The sequence below is a fragment of the Pollicipes pollicipes genome, unplaced genomic scaffold, assembly GCF_011947565.3.
Source record: "Pollicipes pollicipes isolate AB1234 unplaced genomic scaffold, Ppol_2.1 Scaffold_5724;HRSCAF=6776_pilon_pilon_pilon, whole genome shotgun sequence".
NCBI lineage: Eukaryota > Metazoa > Arthropoda > Thecostraca > Pollicipedomorpha > Pollicipedidae > Pollicipes > Pollicipes pollicipes.
The window spans coordinates 18,031,992-18,050,545 of NW_023596746.1; the positions used below are offsets into that span (position 1 = coordinate 18,031,992).

At 52.9% G+C, this 18,554-nt stretch overlaps 1 protein-coding gene across 1 annotated transcript; it reads left to right on the forward strand.

Annotated features, from left to right (window-relative positions):
* The first annotated feature begins 10,272 nt into the window (after positions 1 to 10,272).
* Positions 10,273 to 18,109, forward strand: LOC119102758 (protein OSCP1). The gene is made up of 9 exons (XM_037226214.1): positions 10,273 to 10,317; positions 13,734 to 13,849; positions 14,617 to 14,771; positions 15,193 to 15,357; positions 15,837 to 15,996; positions 16,339 to 16,492; positions 16,843 to 17,029; positions 17,270 to 17,286; positions 17,962 to 18,109. Exons 2-9 carry the CDS (start codon positions 13,738 to 13,740, stop codon positions 18,107 to 18,109), a joined length of 1,098 nt encoding a protein of 365 aa, XP_037082109.1. The 5' UTR covers positions 10,273 to 10,317; positions 13,734 to 13,737.
* The last annotated feature ends 445 nt before the right edge of the window (positions 18,110 to 18,554 follow it).

Here is an 18,554-nt window from a genome sequence, read left to right on the forward strand (position 1 = left end):
CCGTGAGGAGCCCTTGCCTATGTGGCGCGCAGGACTACCTCCGTCGTTAGCCGCGAGCAGTCATTGAGTTAAGCACCCGTGCCGCATTTGGACCGTTGTATCAAAATGCATTTCATTGAACTCGTGTAAAATTCATAGTCGCCTCCACGCTACGCCCAATATGTGAACTATGCAAGGGAGATATAATTACTTCCAACACGGACCTGACTACGAGACGTTCTGCCTCGTGGAATAACATTCATGCCGCACAGCATCCCTTAATCGGCTACTTCCCTGCAGACTGTTCATCGAAACGCCTAGAGCAATGAGGCAGGGGTCAGCGCGCGATTTTACGCGATACATTAGAGACATGTTTGTGTGAATTCTGCTGTTTTGGTGCCTCGCCGCCGGCCCGCTGATACAGTACGTCCGAAGGCACCGCTGTATTTGACGCTCGTCACAGGCGCTCGTCACAGTCTGTCCCGCCGGTCCGCTGGTACAGTACGTCCGAAGGCACCGCTGTATTTGACGCTCGTCACAGGCGCTCGCGAGCGCCTGTGTGTGTGGGCACCTGTGTGAGCGCCTGCGTGTGTGGGCACGTCCGTCCCCGCGCCGGCGGCTCTCGGTCTTCTCCCTGTTACTGCCTCCTCTCCTGGCCGCCGCGTCCGCGTCCCCCGCATGGGGCGCCTGGGGCAGGAGGAGAGGAACGCGAGCACCTCTAAGCGGCGCTCGCCAAGCTACGCGAACATTCACTGGCTAGTACATGGCTAGCTCATATGTGGGTCCAATACGTCGAACTGCGTTGTGTGTAATGTTTTCTTATAAAACTGCGCCCGTTCGGCCGGTTGAGCCCCGTTGGATCCTTTAGGTCCCCTCGGCATGGTTCATGGGGGGCATGGTCCCGCGTATTCCCCCCTCCCCATCTGTATCCACCACCGGTCCGAGCAGCTTAATAGATGGGCTCCGCCAAGAACATAGGGCCATCCATGCAAATAAGAAGTAACCAAAACACAGCATGGAGAGCTTCGAAATGGTCGAGTGTGCCCGAGCAGGTAACAGATGGGGCTCCTGACAAAAGCGCAGGTCAGCTCCCGAGCAGATTATTATATAGGGCCCCACGTGAAGAGCGTAGGTACCTACACTCGAATGAGAAGTCCCCCAGACCCAATGTAGAGGGCCCCCGAATGATCGAGTGGGTCCAAATAAGTTAACAGACAAGTTAGACAAGACAGTTAACCCTTCTAACAAGAACGTAGGGCCCTCCACTCAAGAAGGAAGCACTCAAGACCTTATGTAAGTGGCCCCCGAACGATGGAATGCACCACAGCAGTTTACCGGAAGTGGCCTGACAAGAGCGCACGGTCCTCCATTCAAATATGAAGAACCCAAAACCCTGTGCAGAGGGCCCCCCGAAAGACGGAATGTACCCGAGCAGATTATCAGGTGGTCCCCGACAGGAGCGCAGGGCCCTAACTTCAAAGGATGTGAACAAATGGAGTCACCGACAAGAGCGTAGGGCCATTCATTCAAATAGAAGTATCCAAGGCACAATGTGGGGGGGGGGGGGCTCCGAACGACCGAGTGTGCCCGAGCATGTTAGCAGATGGGGCCGCCGACGAGAGCGTAGCGCCTTCCGTTCAAATATAAAATGTCCATGACACGATTTTGAGGGCCTCCGAATGCTCGAGTGCTCCAGAGCATGTTAACAGATAGGGCCCAGTCAATAGCGCAAGGCCCTCCATTCAAACAGAAAGTACCCAACACTCGACGTAGAGGTCGCCCAACAATCGAATGCACCCGAGCAGCTGATCAGATAGGCTCCCGACAAGAGCGTAATAAATGCAAATGAAACGTACCCAAGGCCTCGTGTAGATGGCGCCCAAATTATCAAGAGTATCCAATCAGGCTATCAGATGGCCGCGACAAGGGCGTAGGTCCCTACATTAAAATACCCGATGTGCAGGGCCCTGAAACAATCCAGTGTGCCGGAGCAGGTTAAAAGTTGGGGCCCCGACGAGTGTGCAGGCACTCCATTCAATTAGAAGGTACCCAAAACCCTATTTAAACGGCCCCGACCGACTGAGTGTACATAAGCGGGTTAACAGATGGGCCCCCGACAAGAGCGTAGGGCCGTAGGCAAGTGACATAAAATTGGAAATGTCCTAGACCAATGCAGAGGGCCCAAATCGCGAGCGTGTCGGTAGGTGAACCGAAACCAACGTAAAGGGCCCCCGAGCAACAGAGAATCGGCAGGTTAACATATGGGTCCCAGGCTCTACCCCACAGAGAGCCTTTCGGGCGAATGGGAGAATCCGTGGAAGGCCCCTGGTTGACAAGAGCGTCCCGGCCCGCTAGCGAAAAGAGCACAGCAACAGTGCAGGACCCTCCGAGCAACCGTAAAGAAGTCAAGGCTAACTTGGAAGACTCCTTAACGATCAGAATGATCCTACAAGTGGGCATATAGGTCCCCCGCAAACAGCATAGGGCCCCTGGACAGCGTAATAAGACCCCAAATTCCAATTAACAACTTTTAATCGCTGAAGATTGTTTTCTCTTTTTCTCGTGGCCCTTCACTTTTGCTTGCAACTGTTCTTATTGGCCTGGAAATCCAAAGATGTCCATTTTCATTGCGTTTTATGTTTAAAAAATATGCATCTGATCGGTCGACTATGGGCCCCTTCGGAGTCTATAGGCCCCTTCGGGACCCAGGGGATGCATGGCCCGTGGTCACCTCTTCTAGATCCACCCCTAGCACTGAACACTGCAATCGTGAACGTTTTGATGGCTCTCCTAACGGGGTATCACACGGCGGCCCGGGAAAATATTTATAATCGCAGTTGACTCATGGTATACGGCCCGGGCGGATGGCTGCTTTGGCGCACCGTGTTAATTCCGGTTTAAAAGTGACCGAAACCCCCAGTTTAAGGCGGTCATTCAAAGTAGAAACACAATTCGGAGCTTATATCAAAGCAAATAATTGTATTATATTTGCACTTCAACCAGCATTTTCTTCCCAGTAAATGCTTGCTTTGCGGGTTTGAAACTCTCCCCGTTCCCCGCAGGGGCACCGGCTTCGGCCGGTGTAGGGGACTAGCGTCCCCTCGGGTCCCAGCTCCGGTAACGGGTGGACAACGCAAGCTGTTCGTCTCAGGGCGTAACGACCTTGCCGGTACGTGAGCTCCCGTTCCTTGCCCCGCCCGCTTCTTTCCTATTATTTGCTTTCCCGCATCCGGCCCACTCTCCACTCCTTATCGTCGTTTTATCGGGGTCTCCGTTCCCCTTCGCCCCGCGCCCCCGCGCCCCACATGACCCCGACCCCTGCGCCCCACATGGGTCTAGTGGCCTGTCGCTCACGCTACGGTTGGGTGTTCCGTGCGGGTCTCCGTTTGGGCGCCTGAGCGCGCGCAGCGGCCTAAGGGGTCAAGGGGCGGCGGCGCCGAACCACGGTCAGGACGGGAAGGGGTCTTCCAGGTTACACCTGGCCGTGTAGGATGCGTCGTTCGCCCTGTATAGCACCGGGGTTGTCCTGGCGGCGACCACCTCCGAGGAAGTGTTGGAACGTCCCCCATTTAGGCTCCGAGGTGGGTGGGGAGCCCCGGTGCCGAATGCTTGGTAGAAATCGCATGGCTTACCAAAACTCAACGAACACCCGGCCCTCGAAAGGTCGGACAGCGCTGAGGTCCGGGTGCGAGGGGTAGTCGGCCCCCCTTATCCTCGGATTCTGATCTTCTCCAGCGGAGATGTAAAGCTTTCCACCCTGTCACCGTTCCAACGACGGAACGGCTGTGACAAGTTTGGAGACATTACGAGATGTGACAAGCTGAGGGATGGCAACATCGAGGTGGAGTTCGCCGGTAGTCTGGAGGCAAAGCTGCATTAGAAGCGAAGGAGTTTATTTATAGTATTCTTGATGAGAACGGAAAACTTGACAAAACCGTAGCCTTGACAATTACACCACACAACACAAAAATTCATCTAGAGGCGTCGTAAATTGGTTTGGTCTTCGTGATGTAACTGAGAGCGAAATTGCCGAGGAGCTTTCGGAGTTCGGCGTATACCGCCGTGCGCAGGATCCCGGTCAGGAGAGGAGAACTGAATGCCTACCAACCATATCATTCTCACTTTCAGTCGCCCAGACCTGCCATCAGATATCCGTATGAGCTATGCCCGCTTGAATGTCCGCTCTTTTGTTCCCAAACCCAATGCGCTGTTTTTCAATGTCAACGGTTCGGCCATACGAAACCCCACTGTCGCAATAAGCCAGTGTGTAGCAAGTGTTCGTCCACAACCATCTGAGCGACAACTGCATCGCTAACCAGCCTTATTGCGTCAACTGTGGTAAGGACCAAACACCCACACACTGTGTTTTACCGCACATGTCGAGCGTTTCGTCAGAGGAAAGGAGACATTTTCGTTAAAAACGTCCAAAGACATATCTTTTCCAAGAGGCCAGATACCTGTATAGACGTGAGTCATCCTAACCTCTTGCACGCGTCGAAAGAAAAAAACTGCTTTGCCGCACAACAACGTCATCGAGCAGATGACTGTCATTCGGTTCGTGGGACTCTTGAGAGCGCTTGGTCTTACTGTTATACCTTCAGCACATACGCCGGACTCGCAGCCGGCAGTCCGAACTCCTTCCTCGCCAGCCGACAAGTCTATAGCGGACGTTGGCGTCCGGGTTAAGCCCCCTGCTCCATTCCCGGCACCGGGCCTGTCGGCGCCCACCGTGTTGTCGACTCCCTCGGGGCCGTTGCCTCCTGCCGGAGAGGAGGGATGGACGGTGGTCCGGCGTGGCCGTGGCCCGTGGGCTCCACCGACTTCCGCGTCGGTTTCCTCGCCACCCTCTTCCATCTCCGCTTCGTGTGCTCCGCTGTCTTCGTCACCTCCGACACCACTAGCGAACACATGCGGGCGGGCGATAGGAACGTTGGAGCGGCACGAGGCGGACAAGCGCGTCCGCGATGCCAAGCAGGCGCGCTTGGCCGAACAAGAATGGACAAAGGGGGCGAACCGGTGTTCGCGGGCAAGAAGTACGAGGAGTAAAGGTGGGCAAGGAGTACGTCCCCCCGCAGCAGTACTCCAATCGCCCAGAAGACTAGTGGAGCCCTCCACTGGTCCTCAGATGCCTGGCAGGGCCCGATCCATGGGTCCTCTCCATCCGCCACCCAAATTGGGCACGCTGGCACAAAGCGCCTCCCCCCCCCCCCCCCCCCCCCAGCCGGCCGGCCGTCTCCATCTGACGGAGGAAGCCCCAAGGATTCGGCCCAGAGTGGAGCACTGCCCTACGGAACCGAACCGTATCTCCAGACCGGGGTGTTCGGTCCGGCAACAGACGCAGCCAAGTTCCTTTAAATCGTGGCGGATCTTAAAGTGTAACTTTGACCTCTTTTTTTAGTACGCCCCCTTGCAGGCGTCTTGATGCGATATTCTGCGCGTTGTGTTGGCGAGCTAGGTGTGTGATGGCTGCCCTCACTTCTTAGCTCTATGACAGGTATCTTACAGTAGGATTGCAGGGGCGTGAGAACTAGTCTACACGATCTCAGAGTCATTCTGAATCAGCGTCGTCCGGCCATCGCCTGCCTGCAGGAGACCAAACTGGCACTCAGTTCAGTATCACGAGCTACACCGTAATGCGTCGGGATATGCCAGCTGATTCAACTGCACACGGCGGAGTTTTTTTGGCTGAGTACTACAGTGCCTCGGTCCAACGCGCCGTCTTACATTCTGACCTGCAATCTGTCGCAGCCGAGGTACTTTTCGGGCGTCGCGCAATAACCGTCTGCTCGCTTTACTTACCTCCTGGCATTCCGTTTCCGACGGGAGAAATGTACTTCTGGTGGCCGAGTTTCCCACGCCCTTTTTTTGCTGGGTGATTTCAATGCTCACCACACATCTTGGGGTTGCGCACAGCCCAACACTCACGGCAGGCACTGCGAAACCTTTTTGCAGATGAATCTCTCTGTCTTTTAACACACGCCCGGGTGGCCGGCTAGATACCCTTCGCTCGGGTGGGGGAGGGTCAATTTGACCCCCCCCCACTGAGATCTCTAGAACTAAGGACGCTAGAGACACCAAATTTACAGGGTATGTTGACCTAGTACGTGAACTCACTTAGGTCACAGTTTCAGGCTCCTAGGTCATGACTTTCGTGTAAAAAAGGTCGAGCAAGGTCAAGTTCCAGGTTGGTTTCCAAAGTGCCCCCAGAACCTGGATAACCGCTCTAAGCAAAGGCTCACATTCTCATTCAAGGTCAGTGACCTTGTTTGACATTTTTAAGGTCAAAGTGACCAAAACCATACAGATTGCTTTGAGATTTGCATTTGACTAAACGACAAAGATCACACTAGGCAGTATGTCCTAAAACAAAATGTTGACCCGGGTCATTTTAGGTCAATGACCCTATTCTGACCTTTAGGAAGTCTATGGAAGATGTCTAATGCGGTTCCTACTTTAAATAAACTCGAAATGAGCACCAGAAACTATCCCATACAGCATGCCTAGAGTAACAAATCAGGTTGGTTTGACCTTGGTGGGACCTTTATACCTGACCTTAGGTCAATGTAATTTGCTCATTCAACTGTTGTGTTGCCTTAGAAAGCATCTCAGAGGTATATGACTTCGTCTAACGCTCCGTTGTTGGATACAGATTGACGGATTCCCTAGAAACTGCCTTCGCTGAGACCGTGGTCTGACTTTTACCTGCCATAAGTCAGCGACCTTACAAGGTACATCTAAATTTTGGTCCCAAATGATCCGCTATTTCATTGTTTACAGTTATGCAAAATTTGGCGCGGCTACGCCGCGCCGTTCGGAAACCATTCTGGAAAACCTTCGGGGGCGGGGGGGTCAATTTGACCCCCCACCCGAGCGCGTGTTAAGCACCGGGACCCGAACTCACGTGACTCTGCCGTCAGGTCAGACATCAGCGTTGGACTTTGACACCTTTGGAAGTGATCACTACCCCAACTGGTTGCGTTACCGGAACGGAGCATCTCTCGGTTCCAGGTCACAGCTGTGGAATCTTAGAAAGGCTGCCTGGAGTGAATTTCGGGCACGGGTGGAAACCAGGTTGGCTTCCACTTCGGTGGATGTGCCTGCATCTGTAGAGGAACTTACCTCCACAATCTTACGATCGGCGTAAGAAAGCACACCACGTACATCCGGTGTCCCACGTCGTCCCCCTGTTCCGTGGTGGACGGACCAGTGCCGCGACGCTATACGTGCGCGTAAAAAAGCCCTGCGAGACTTTGATCGGCACAGTACTGCGGACAACTTAATTGCCCTTCTACGAGCTCGGGCGGCAGCCCGACGTACTATCTTGGAGGCCAAGCGCACGTCTTGGCGTTTATATGTGGGCCAGTTTAATTGCCAAACGCCGGCTTCGGTGGTTTGGGCGCGGGTGAAGCGAGTAACAGGCCAACACTCCCCAGTGCCACACCCTGTGCTTCGTATGAATGGCCAGGACATACTGGACCCATCTAATGTGGCGAATGAAATGGGTCGTGCGTTTGAGGAGCGTTGCGGACGAACGACTGCCACTCCTGATTTTATACGGCATCGTGCTCGTTGCGAAGCAGCTCAGATAAACTTTCATACAGCCGAAGAGCTTTCATATAACAAACCTTTCACAATGCTGGAACTGGTGTCTGCCACTAACTCTCTGCGCAGCGTGGCGGAGAGCCCGGATTTCATTCCCAATGATATGCTTCAGCGACTGCCACCAACAGCAACACAAGCTATGCTGGTGGCATTCAACCAGTTCTGGGGGACGGGAAAGTTCCCGACGCCTTGGTGGGATTCGCTAATAGTTCCACTGCTGAAGTCTGGTAACAATGGGATGGATCCGTCGGACTAGCGCCCAATTGCGCCTTACCTTCTCTATATGCATACTTCTGGAGCGAATGGTTCAGACACGATTGTCTTTGTGTGTCATTCGACATCGAAAAGGCTTACGACACTACCTGGCGATATGGCGTCTTACGGAAGCTGTTCCAGTATCGCATACGCGGAGCTATGGGTACTTTTCTTGCGAACTTTCTTGCTGACCGTTTCTTCCGAGTCCGTGTTGGTTCCATATGCTCGAAAAGATACACCCAAGAAAACGGCATACCCCAGGGCAGTGTTCTAAGTGTTGCGTTGTCCGCTGTCATGATAAATGATGTCGGGGACAGTCTTCCCCAGGCGACTGGTCGCGCGCTTTTCGTTGATGACCTCGCCATCTGGTGCAGCAGTTCCCCGACAGCGTCCATGTCGCGCCGATACTGGCTTAGAAAGGTTGAGCACACTCAATGGGCTACGGTTTTCAATCTCGAAGACAGTTTCCGTCCATTTTTGTCGACGCCGGCGTCAGTGTCCCAACATGGCGCTTAAGCTTTATGGACAGCCGATCCCCTGCGATACGGCCGTACGGTTTTTAGGGTTATATTTTGATAAGCGCTTGGCCTACAAGGAGCATCTTACAATTCTGCATGACAAGTGTTTTAAGACACTGAACATATTGAAATGCGTGGCACGAACATCCTACGGAGCAGATCGGAAAACACTTTTTTTGTTATACCGTTCACTGATACGCGCCTAGCTAGACTATACTTATATTGTGTATGATCGCGCCTCTTAGTCCCTAAAACATACATTGAATGTGGTCCATCATGCTGCGTTGAGGATCATTACCGGTGCATGTCGTACGTCTCCGACAGCCAGCTTGCTTGTGGAAGCCAACGCACCTTCGCTGGTTACCCGAAAAAAGTTGTTGGGGATGCGGTACGCCTGCAAACTCGCGCAATTCCCGAACCACCCAACACATGACGCTGTGTTCTCATGCCACACATCTAATGTTTTTCAAAGCGAACAAACATCGCGTGTGGCGCCGTTCTGTGTGCGTTTTCATAATTTTCTTCGTGAGAGTGGCTTAAGCGTTCGGGGTGTGGCACGCCCATGGAGCCTGCCAACCGCTCCGTGGAGGATAGTATCGCCAACCGTCGACGTCTCATTGTCGGAGGTTCGGAAGTAAAATAAGATTCCGTGTGTTGCCAGATCAACAGCTCTGAAACACGTCGAAACATATCGGAGGTTCAGAATTACGTATACTGACGGTTCCAAAACGCATACGGGTGTTGGTTCCGCCTTTGTGAGTGGCCCTGCTACGCGATCATTTACACTGCCAGCCCATGCGTCCGTGTGTATTGCAGAGCTTGTGGCCATCATCAAGGTGCTTTGCTTTATAGACGCGATCAAAGACAGTCTGCACGTGATTTTGTCGGATTCCGTAAGTGCCCTTTCGGCATCAGGGCGTTTTAATCCTCTAATACAGGACATTTGACTACGTCTCGACTCTCTGTGTCGAGCTGGCAGGAGCATAGTACTTTGCTGGATTCCGAGCAACGTTGGCATTGCGGGAAATGAGCTGACTGACGTTGCCGCAAAACGTGTTACTTTTCGTCCCTGTCGCAGAGCGTTCCCGATACCCGCTACAGGTCTTTACTCAGCCACCTCTACTGTTTTGCGCTTGGAATGGCAGAGCACATGGGATGCAAAAGGCACCAGTAAACTGAAAACCATTAAGCCAAGCATCAAGCATCAAGCACCAAGCATCAAGCCATTTGGCCATTAAGTTCAGGAATGACAGTCATCCTATCGAAAGTCTAGACGGGAGGAAGTTATTTTGTGTCGCTTGGGGATCGCCCATGTGCATGCCACGCATCGATACCTACTGTTTCGCGACGAACTACCACGGTGTCGCCACTGCAACGCCTCGCTCACAGTGGAACATGTGCTCGTATGCTGCCCCATACCACACGTCGAGCGTCTGAGGTACATTAGCCCGGCGGCGCCGTCCGTGATGTTCTCCGATTTACTATGTGACAGCTTACCATATATCGGACATATGCTCAGGTTCATATCGCATGTTAAATTCTGCACTTTATATACACCTGCCTGAAGAGTTCATACCGCGTGTAGGAAGTTTTTAGGCTGTGGAAAAGTTATTATTAACAATTTGTATGGGCTCACCTAACCGGATACCATTGGTGAAGACTCTCTCGTCCCTGTCACGACTCAGCGGTTTTCACTTCTGACTGATATAGGAATTTTAGCCATTTACACTCGTAGGAAGCCATTTAGCTGTTAGGGCGCAAAATGACCTAGTAGTCTGCGCGCCCTAAAACTCCGATCAAAAACAACAAACTCTCCCCGAAATGGCAGTATTTGAGGTCGCTCCGGACCATTAAGACATTTCCGGCGAACCGCAGTCATTTGTATGGCTTGTTTCAGGCATCTTCAATATAATACCAATTCTGGATGGTTGAGGGTTGATTGTGGGAGGTGCTATTCTTGAAGGTAATATTGTTATTCATGCATATTTTTTGCATTGAAGGTTATCAACTTTGAAGATAAATAGCTGAGAACCATTGACCAATGTTGTGAATCGGTCAGTTGTCCAATCGTTCGTCACTCATCCAACAGTACGATACGTCTGGTGGACGACGTACCCCACACTGTTATTGGTAGTTATTCCAGGCTTATCACACCGGGATTTGGTGGGATATGATCACTCTTAAGACTTCAAGTGCTTCTGAGATTGCACCATTTTAGCTTCCATGGAATTCTATTAAAATGAATGTTTCACAGTTGAAGGTAATGAAGCAAATGTGATATGTGATGGAATAAGGTCACTTATAACCATTGATATGCTTTTAAGTAGTAGAGAGTGCTCTAGACTCAACAGTTCTCTGTTTTTCAAATATTCTCCCCAAGGTGTAACAATTTGATAATGTTATCATACCTTACACAACATTCATTGAGAGCCAATTGAGGGCCACATATCTTAAAATCTTGCTGACATGAAGACCAGGGGGAAATGCCTTAATGGTTACATTTTTAATTGGCATTGCTCACTGTATGGCTCATGGAATTGCAGGATTTGAATGAAGTTTTTATGATGACATGGCCAAGGGGACTGAAATAATTTTCCCAATATGCCATTCCCCATTTTCATGTGTATGCAGCTCAGAAACTAAAGGGTCTTGAGGTCTTAAGAAAGGTGGGATTGTGAACAGCACTGAAAGGTTTTTAAGATGGTTATCTCAGTTAAAAGGCCCATATAGATGTGGAATGTTCCCTTTAACCCCAATATTACCCAATGTCATATGTATGATTCTGGGATTTAGTGAGCCTAAAGCCTGACTGAAAATCAGCACATTAATGGATATCTGGCTTTGCAGCAATTGCTTAACATTGCAGCAATAACATCAGGACACATTATAAATCAAGGTACCCTGCAAACTTGGTGTATGGTTACTGTTTAAAGCATATGAAGAGGCAATGATCCAATGGGTTATGATGTTATACTTCCAAGCAAAAATATCCAAAATATTTCTCAGGCATTAAATTTTTGCCATATCAGCATAATTTGGCCTGACATCAGTTTGGTGGACATGTGTGTCATATTCAGAGTGTCAATGTTTGCGGGCATTTGGCTCAGTGAATGTACATATATGTAGATTGAACTTTTAGTCCAATGAAGGCATTGAGTGCACCAAAATGTTCTATACTTAAACCTCAATGGAACAGTCAATATATAAAATTTCTAACAGAACAACTTCCAGTCAAGACTTTGATGTAACACAGCTGCAGTTATGATGCTGAAAATCTTTGTCCAAACTAACTGCATCTTATGAGCTTACTGAATCCAATTTCTCAAATAACATCCATGCAATCAACCTTCTCTAATGTGACCCCACCCAGTTTACATGAACAATCCAAGCAGAAGTGGGCTAGGTCAAACACTGCACTGGTGTGGGAGAAGCCTTGGTCAGCTTCACATATGAGTGATTCAAAGCCATAATGTCCTATCATTTTTGCAAGGGTAAGGGGCAGGTGATGTCATTTAATCTCAGCTGCTGAATGGATCAAAAGCCCTAAAGGCAACTTAGAACTGAAAACTGTTATGTGGTGTTCTCATTGTCTGGAAAGATACACCAGAAGTCTGACTGACCTGGTCGCACAGGGGTGTTGAAGATACAAATTTGTCCAGCCAAATGACAGTCAATTTGAGCCTGTGGCCATACTTGTGAGAAGCTTGCATTATTTGGCTGAAAAACAGATCCGACACAATCAAACACAGGGTAACTGAGCCTTGTCACCCAGCATGAGAACAACACCAGGGTTCTGGCTTCGAAGTTGAATCAAAAGCCAAGGCAGTAATAAAATGCTTAAGTCCAAGTCAAAGCTCATGGCTTTACAGTTTGCAGCAATGAAGACAAACCTGATAGCTGCGTATCTTTAATACGTGGTTCGCGAAGCTGAATCCGAAATTAGTGGCCTCGATTTTTTGTGCGCGAAGCTGTTGTCAGCAGCTTGGAGCATGGAAGATTTAAAGGCAAAACCAGACCCATGAGGTTGATATCTCAGGGCTGAAGCTGAAGTCAAAGCTAGCTTGTGAAGTTCTTCGCGAGTGTGGTCTGGTTTGCAAAACCAATGTCACCTTTTTGTCCGCTTAAATCGTGGGGGACAAGAAAATGTCATCAGGGTATTGTGGAATGGTGGGGAAATGTCTTAGGAGTGATGGAAGAAGTTTTAGGACTGCAGTCCTCATCTTGTGACTGCAGTCTAGACTGCGTCCTCATCCTCCACCAACTTGGACAGAAATAGCTTGAGGTTCGGATGTATAAAATCGAGCTATTTTCACAGAAAGTCTCAGACAAATAGAAAAAATCCGGATTTTTGTTTGCAAAACTCGCCCACACCTTCTAATTTCTGCATGCCAGCATGTTTTTGTCACGTATGTGCCGTCAACTTCAGGGGGATCGGGACAGGGGCGTCACTTTCTCAAATCGGTTTGGGTGGGGGCTGATGACTTGACCTGACATAGACCAAAATTTGATTTCCCTCCGGATTTCGGCCACACTTGGTAGGCTGTTTTACCGTCGCCCTCACCCTCCACAACTTTAAGAGGTTTTCCGCACACATGTAGGTTTTCGGGCTCACGCCTCGATTTATCACTGTTTTCACTCACTCGAGTAGGCGATGCTGTGGTATGGTTATCGTGGCAACTCACATTGAAATGGTCCACATTTGTAACTTTTCCTGCCAACTGATTCTTTTTTTGCTGCAAGCTTTGACATGCCAACAGTAGTTTTAGTGGTTCAATTCCTTGCAGCACCATTCCTTCTTGTTGGGGTGAGAGGTCACTAACGCCATAGAGCCCATGCTCGCCGATGTTCGGCCATGTGGGTGGCAGAATGTCAATTTTTCACGCTGTTGCACCCCAAGCTTGGGTATTCGTCTCTGTCTTTTGCCCGTCCTGTTGCTCGCTCAGGAACAACCAGCCGGCATCGAGCCGGACGGTCGTCATCTAAGCGTCCGGGTGCCTCGGGCCGAGTAAATAGGCTGGACAGGTCAGATGTCAGGGTTCAAGGTCAATGGCCAAGGGAACTCTGTGCGTTCAGAGGCCGCTAGGAACCAAAAGCCACGTGGCATGATTTATTTACATCCTGCTCACTCAACAAGGTGTTTGAAATGATGTTGGCTGTTGACGCTGGAACCGAATTATCAAACTATCAGCGCCATTATTAGTACTCCATACTTGTTCATGTTTTATATTGCCACCTCCGCTTGATCCGAGCCAGTTCGATCAACGAATATTCTGCGACATTGTTATCAAACTCTTCGTCCATGTCTGCCATACCACAGTCTCCATACAAGATCTCAACACGTTCGCATTGGGTGACAATTTCTGATTTGCAATCTTCCAGAAGGATGTCACTTAAGGCGATGCCCCTGCTCTTCCTCAACATGGGAGGAGAGATGATATACATACTGGACCAGCGACTGAAAGCTCAAGACATTCATCAGGGAAAAGCCGAGAAAGGTTAGAAGAATCTATCATATCGGTTGTTGGGGAACTCTGGGCTTTATATGGTAGCTGTGGTTGAACCATCTGCTGTGCGTGCGTGTTTGTTGGATGAGTGCGATTCGTAAATTTAGCTGAGAGGATAACACAGTTTCGAATTTTCATGTACATAACCTTTTTGCTTTTGGCATGCCTAGTTCATCGAACAGAGGGGAGCAAATGTTCTTCGGCCATGTCCTTAAATGCACAGGTGCAAATTAAGTAAAAAATGCGGTTAATGCACTCAATTCCGTAAGGTTAAGCTCACGAAACAAAATAAGTTTTTACCGTCAGGTCGAATATCTTATGGGGTGTTTTGCGGGGACCTCGAACAGCTGAACTGAAAGGCTGAAGAAATGTTCTTTATATTTGTCCAAATATCAGGCGATTGTTTAAAACCGCACTTCCTCAAAGCACAGCTCCTTCCTGTGGAGGAGCTGTTCCTGCCGCGGCCGCTGTACTCGCCGCAGGGCCTGTGCGCCATCTTCTACCGACTGGCGTGCTGCTCCCTTATGCGACCAGGTTCCTGGAGTTAAGCTGCCATAAGCAGGCGCCGGCGACCATGAACAGCCTTCTTTAACCAGCCTTCCAATTGAACCTAGACACAGGCATCAAAGTCTGCGTTGAAGCTGGCCTGTTTCCGGCTCGTGTGCCGACGCATTGAGCCCCACAGATTTGTCTGATGACGTTGGCGCGTTGCCAGACGAGGCTCCGCCCGGGTTGCGCTGACGTCGGCTGTCCGCCAGTGCTGGACGACATCCTGGGCCTGATGTACACGGGCCGGTTTGTGGAGGAGCTGTTCCGGCCGCAGCCGCTGTACTCGGCGCAGGGCCTGCGCACCATCTTCTACCGGCTGGCGCACAGCTCCATCATGCGGCTGAACAAGTCCAGCATGGACAAGGTGCGGCTGGCGACGCAGCCCGGCCGCCAGCCGGCCCCTGCCGCGCGAGACGGTCACGCCGGGCTGGGGTCGTCGCAGCCGCAGGCAACTTTCAAATGCACTTTCTCTGTTGGTTTAATTTCTGGGTGTGTTTGTTTACTGGAATATCAAAAGTTATCAATAGATATTTCCGCTAGATTCAGCACGCAAGCTGTTTTTTTTTATCTCCATTGCCACACAGTAAATGGGCTGTCTCAACCTCTTCTCGGTCTCATTCTGTCGGATGTGAGGTGCGTCTTGCGAGCCAGCGTATTGAATCCGGTTAGCTGAAGCGAATCGGGGTTGTGCTGCGAGTGTCCCGGCGCTCTGGGCGCGGCGGCGGTCCGTCCCGCCTGGCGCCGGCGTGCCTAACTCCCCCCCCCCCCTGCCCTGCCCGGCGCAGCTGTACGACCTGATGGTGATGGTGTTCAAGTACCAGGTGGAGCAGTGCGCCTCGCCGCAGCAGCTGCTGCTGGTCACGCTCAACCACCTGGACCGCATGGCGGAGTACGCCACGGCACCGCGCGTGCAGCGCCAGGTCGACGCCGCCTACCACCTGCTGGTTCAGGTACGCCCACGAACGCTGCGTGGCACCGCAGCGGCGACAGAGGGCGTCGTGCCGGAAACCGTGGTCACGGCTTTTCGACAAGCACAGATTGTGGCCTGAAATATGACTCGTTTAACGCTGTGTCTGTTGTGGAGGTTCTGGCAAGGCTCTGTGGCTGTTCCAAATCGGGACAATTTCAGCCGCACATGCTCGCACGGTTTGCTGTAGTGATCTTTGGCGTCTGCCGAGGCTAGAGCGTCGGTTGAGTCTAATTGTTGGTGCGTGCGTGCGTGCCTGCGTGTGCGGGCATGCGTGCATGCGTGCGTGCGTGCGTGCGTGCGTGCGTGCGTGCGCGCGTGCGCGCGTGTGTGTGTGGGGGGGGGGGGGGGCGGGGCGTGGAGACTAACCATGAGAGCTTTGGCATGTCTTCGGGCCTGGAGAACTCGTAAGCTCCCTCTCAAGCTGCGCGCCGGCTGTGACTGGACCTCGGCTCCTGACAGTGCTACGGTAATCTGTCGGCCGGAGAGATGCAAGACATTCGGTACGAGATCCTCAACTTCTTTCTGGACTACCGTGTCAAGGTCTCCATTTTCCTCAAGGACAAACGGCAAAACCCGAACGGCAACTTCGTTATCGACATTTCCGGCCCTCTGCCTGAAGGTAAGGATAGTCGTGCATTGATGTGGAGAACAGAGCTTGGTGTTAACCGCGATACTGTTTGCGGTGCTTTGTGGGATCGGTGTGTAGCGATGACCAATAAAAAAACATTCCCGACGTCCTGCTTGAGTTCTTATGTAGTCCACATGCGTTTGTTTCAGATTTATTGTTTGTTCTACGGAGCCCCTTGACGTAAGACTTGTGTAGATCGCATCAGCGCCTTCAGTCTGAGTGTGCTCAGAAGTCGTCCTGGTCTGAGGCGGCAGGTGCGCTTACATTGGGCGACAAGGTGGTGGGCTTGGCCGGCAGCTGAGCGGGGCCCGACGCCGCACCCGTGTTCCGCAGGTGTGCCCATGCCGGGGGAGATCCGCTACTTCGACGAGCGGGGCGAGATCTGCGACGCCGGCAGTTTCCCGCTCAAGGACGCGCTCAGCGCACCGCTCAAGCCGGCCTCGCTCGCCAAAAACGCCGACCGCGGCACGGAGCTCGGAACCAATATGTGCGTGCGGAGGCTCTCGGACAGGACCGGACCGGACTGGACCGGACGGCAAGGGGCCGTCTCCAGCTGACGCTGGATACTGACGACACTTTTCGTGCGCGTTGCCCACGGGATGGTCATTATCTATCACGTGTCTGTGGGGGAGGGGGGCTTCTGCTCCCCGTGAGGCGTTTCGCCCGCGGGCTGCGAGCCGTATACTTCTGAAATTGGGCGACTCTCAGTGTGGCGTACATCTTCCCGCCACACTGCGGAACTAACGGCTTCAGCACTGAGTGTCAGCGGCGTCACGTGTGGCTTGACGCGCCGTATCTCCTGAGCCGTCCCTCTGACGACGGCTCCTGGTGGCGCAGATACAGCTGTGAAGAGGGGGAGGCAGCACCGTCCGGGTCGCGGCCGTCGACCGTCACGCCGCCGGGCCCCGAGCACGGCCCGCCGGCGGCGCGCGCCTCCCAGGCGCTCGACCTGCTGGCGCAGCTGATCGGCCAGACGGCCGCCAAGGAGTGCGAGATCCGGCTGAGCCTGCCGGGCCCGGCCGCCGTCGCCGCCGCTGCTGCTGCTTCTGCCGCCGCCGGCTCCGGGTCAGTCGGCGGGGTCGGACCCATACGGCCGGTGGGGTCTGGCGAAAGCGCCCGAGGCTGCCGAATCCGCTGACATGTGCGTATTCCGTCTGCTGACCGTGCCGTGCACCGGCTGTGTCTGCAGGCGATTGTCTGTCGCAGGGATGTGGTTTCGTTTTCCCTTCGCTGACGTGTGTACAGCGGTCTGCTGTCTTTGGAGACTGCCGCGCGACTGACGTGCGTGCCTCCCTTCTCTGTTGTTTTCCGTTTCTCGTCTTTGTCGCGTCGTGGCTTCACCGTCTTCCGTCCCTAACATCTGATATATCTGACGTCGCCCGTGTCCTCCGTATCCCGTCTGCGCCGTCTGCCGTCCCTGACATCCTGATGTCTAATAGCTCTGACATCGCTCGTGTCCTCCGTGTCCCGTCTGCGTCGTCTGCCGTCCCTGACGTCCCTAACGTCTAATATCTCTGACATCGCTTGTGTCCTCCGTGTCCCGTCTGCGCCGTCTGCCGTCCCTGACGTCCCTGGCGTGAGTCATCTCTGATGTCGCTCGTGTCCTCCGTGTCCCGTCTGCGCCGTCTGCGGTCCCTGACGTCCTTAACGTCTAATATCTGTGACGTCGCTCGTGTCCTCCATGTCTCGTCCGTGCCGTCTGCCGTCCCTGACGTCTGTCATCCCTGACATCGCTCGTGTCCTCCGTGTCCCGCTTGTGCTGCTGTCTACCACCCCTGGCATCGCTCGTCTTTTCCGTGTCCTGTCTGCGCTGTCCCTTGTCCCTGTTGTCTCCGTTGTCTTTCGTGCCCGTAGTTTGGGCTCGTCGGTCTCCGTTTCCGTTGCGTCGTCTGTGGCGTCCGCCGCCGGTTGTCCCCCTCCCACTCGGCGCGTGTGACGTGCGCTGCCTGGCCGTAGGGAGCCGACCGAGGACGGCGGCGCGCCGGTGGTGGGCACGCGCCAGCACTGCCGACACCTGGAGCGGGTCATGCAGGACATGACGGTGGATGTGTCGGCCGGCGACCAGCCGGACCTGCTGCACATGATGGACGCCACCGCCGAGTGACCGGCACCGAACACGGCGGACGCGTTGCCAGTCGGTCCGGAGCGGCACGGGCGCCGCCAGCGCGCGCGTGCTGGCTGCTCGCTGACGGCGCCGCGGGCTGCCCGCGCTCTGTCACAGCGACTGCCTCGGTTTCTCGGATCCCTGCTTGCCTTGGTTGCTGTGTTTGACTGCCGTTACGGTAATGACGTTGTGCTATGATCTGCGTCAGCCGGCTACCATTTCTTCTGCTGTGGTTGTATTGTCATTCTTTTTATCTGATTTTGCTGTCCGATCCTTTGATGTTGCCTGTCGAAGAGAATGGTTGGGTATAGCTCGGAACCTGTTTTGATGCATCGCTGTCTTCTCCGTTATGTACACCTGGACCAGCTGCGCTGAGTCGATATCCGAGCTGCGATCCCCGAACTAGTCCTAACCATTCGAGAGGTGTGCATGAGCCTGCCATCCG

Bases quoted from the DNA above. Each gene is read 5' to 3' on its own strand.
- LOC119102758 (XM_037226214.1), top strand. From the start codon at position 13,738: ATGTCACTTAAGGCGATGCCCCTGCTCTTCCTCAACATGGGAGGAGAG. The intron at 14,772-15,192 runs GTGCGGCTGGCG...TGCCCGGCGCAG, and splicing joins ACAAGTCCAGCATGGACAAG to CTGTACGACCTGATGGTGAT. The intron at 16,493-16,842 runs GTGCGTGCGGAG...CTGGTGGCGCAG, and splicing joins ACGGAGCTCGGAACCAATAT to ATACAGCTGTGAAGAGGGGG.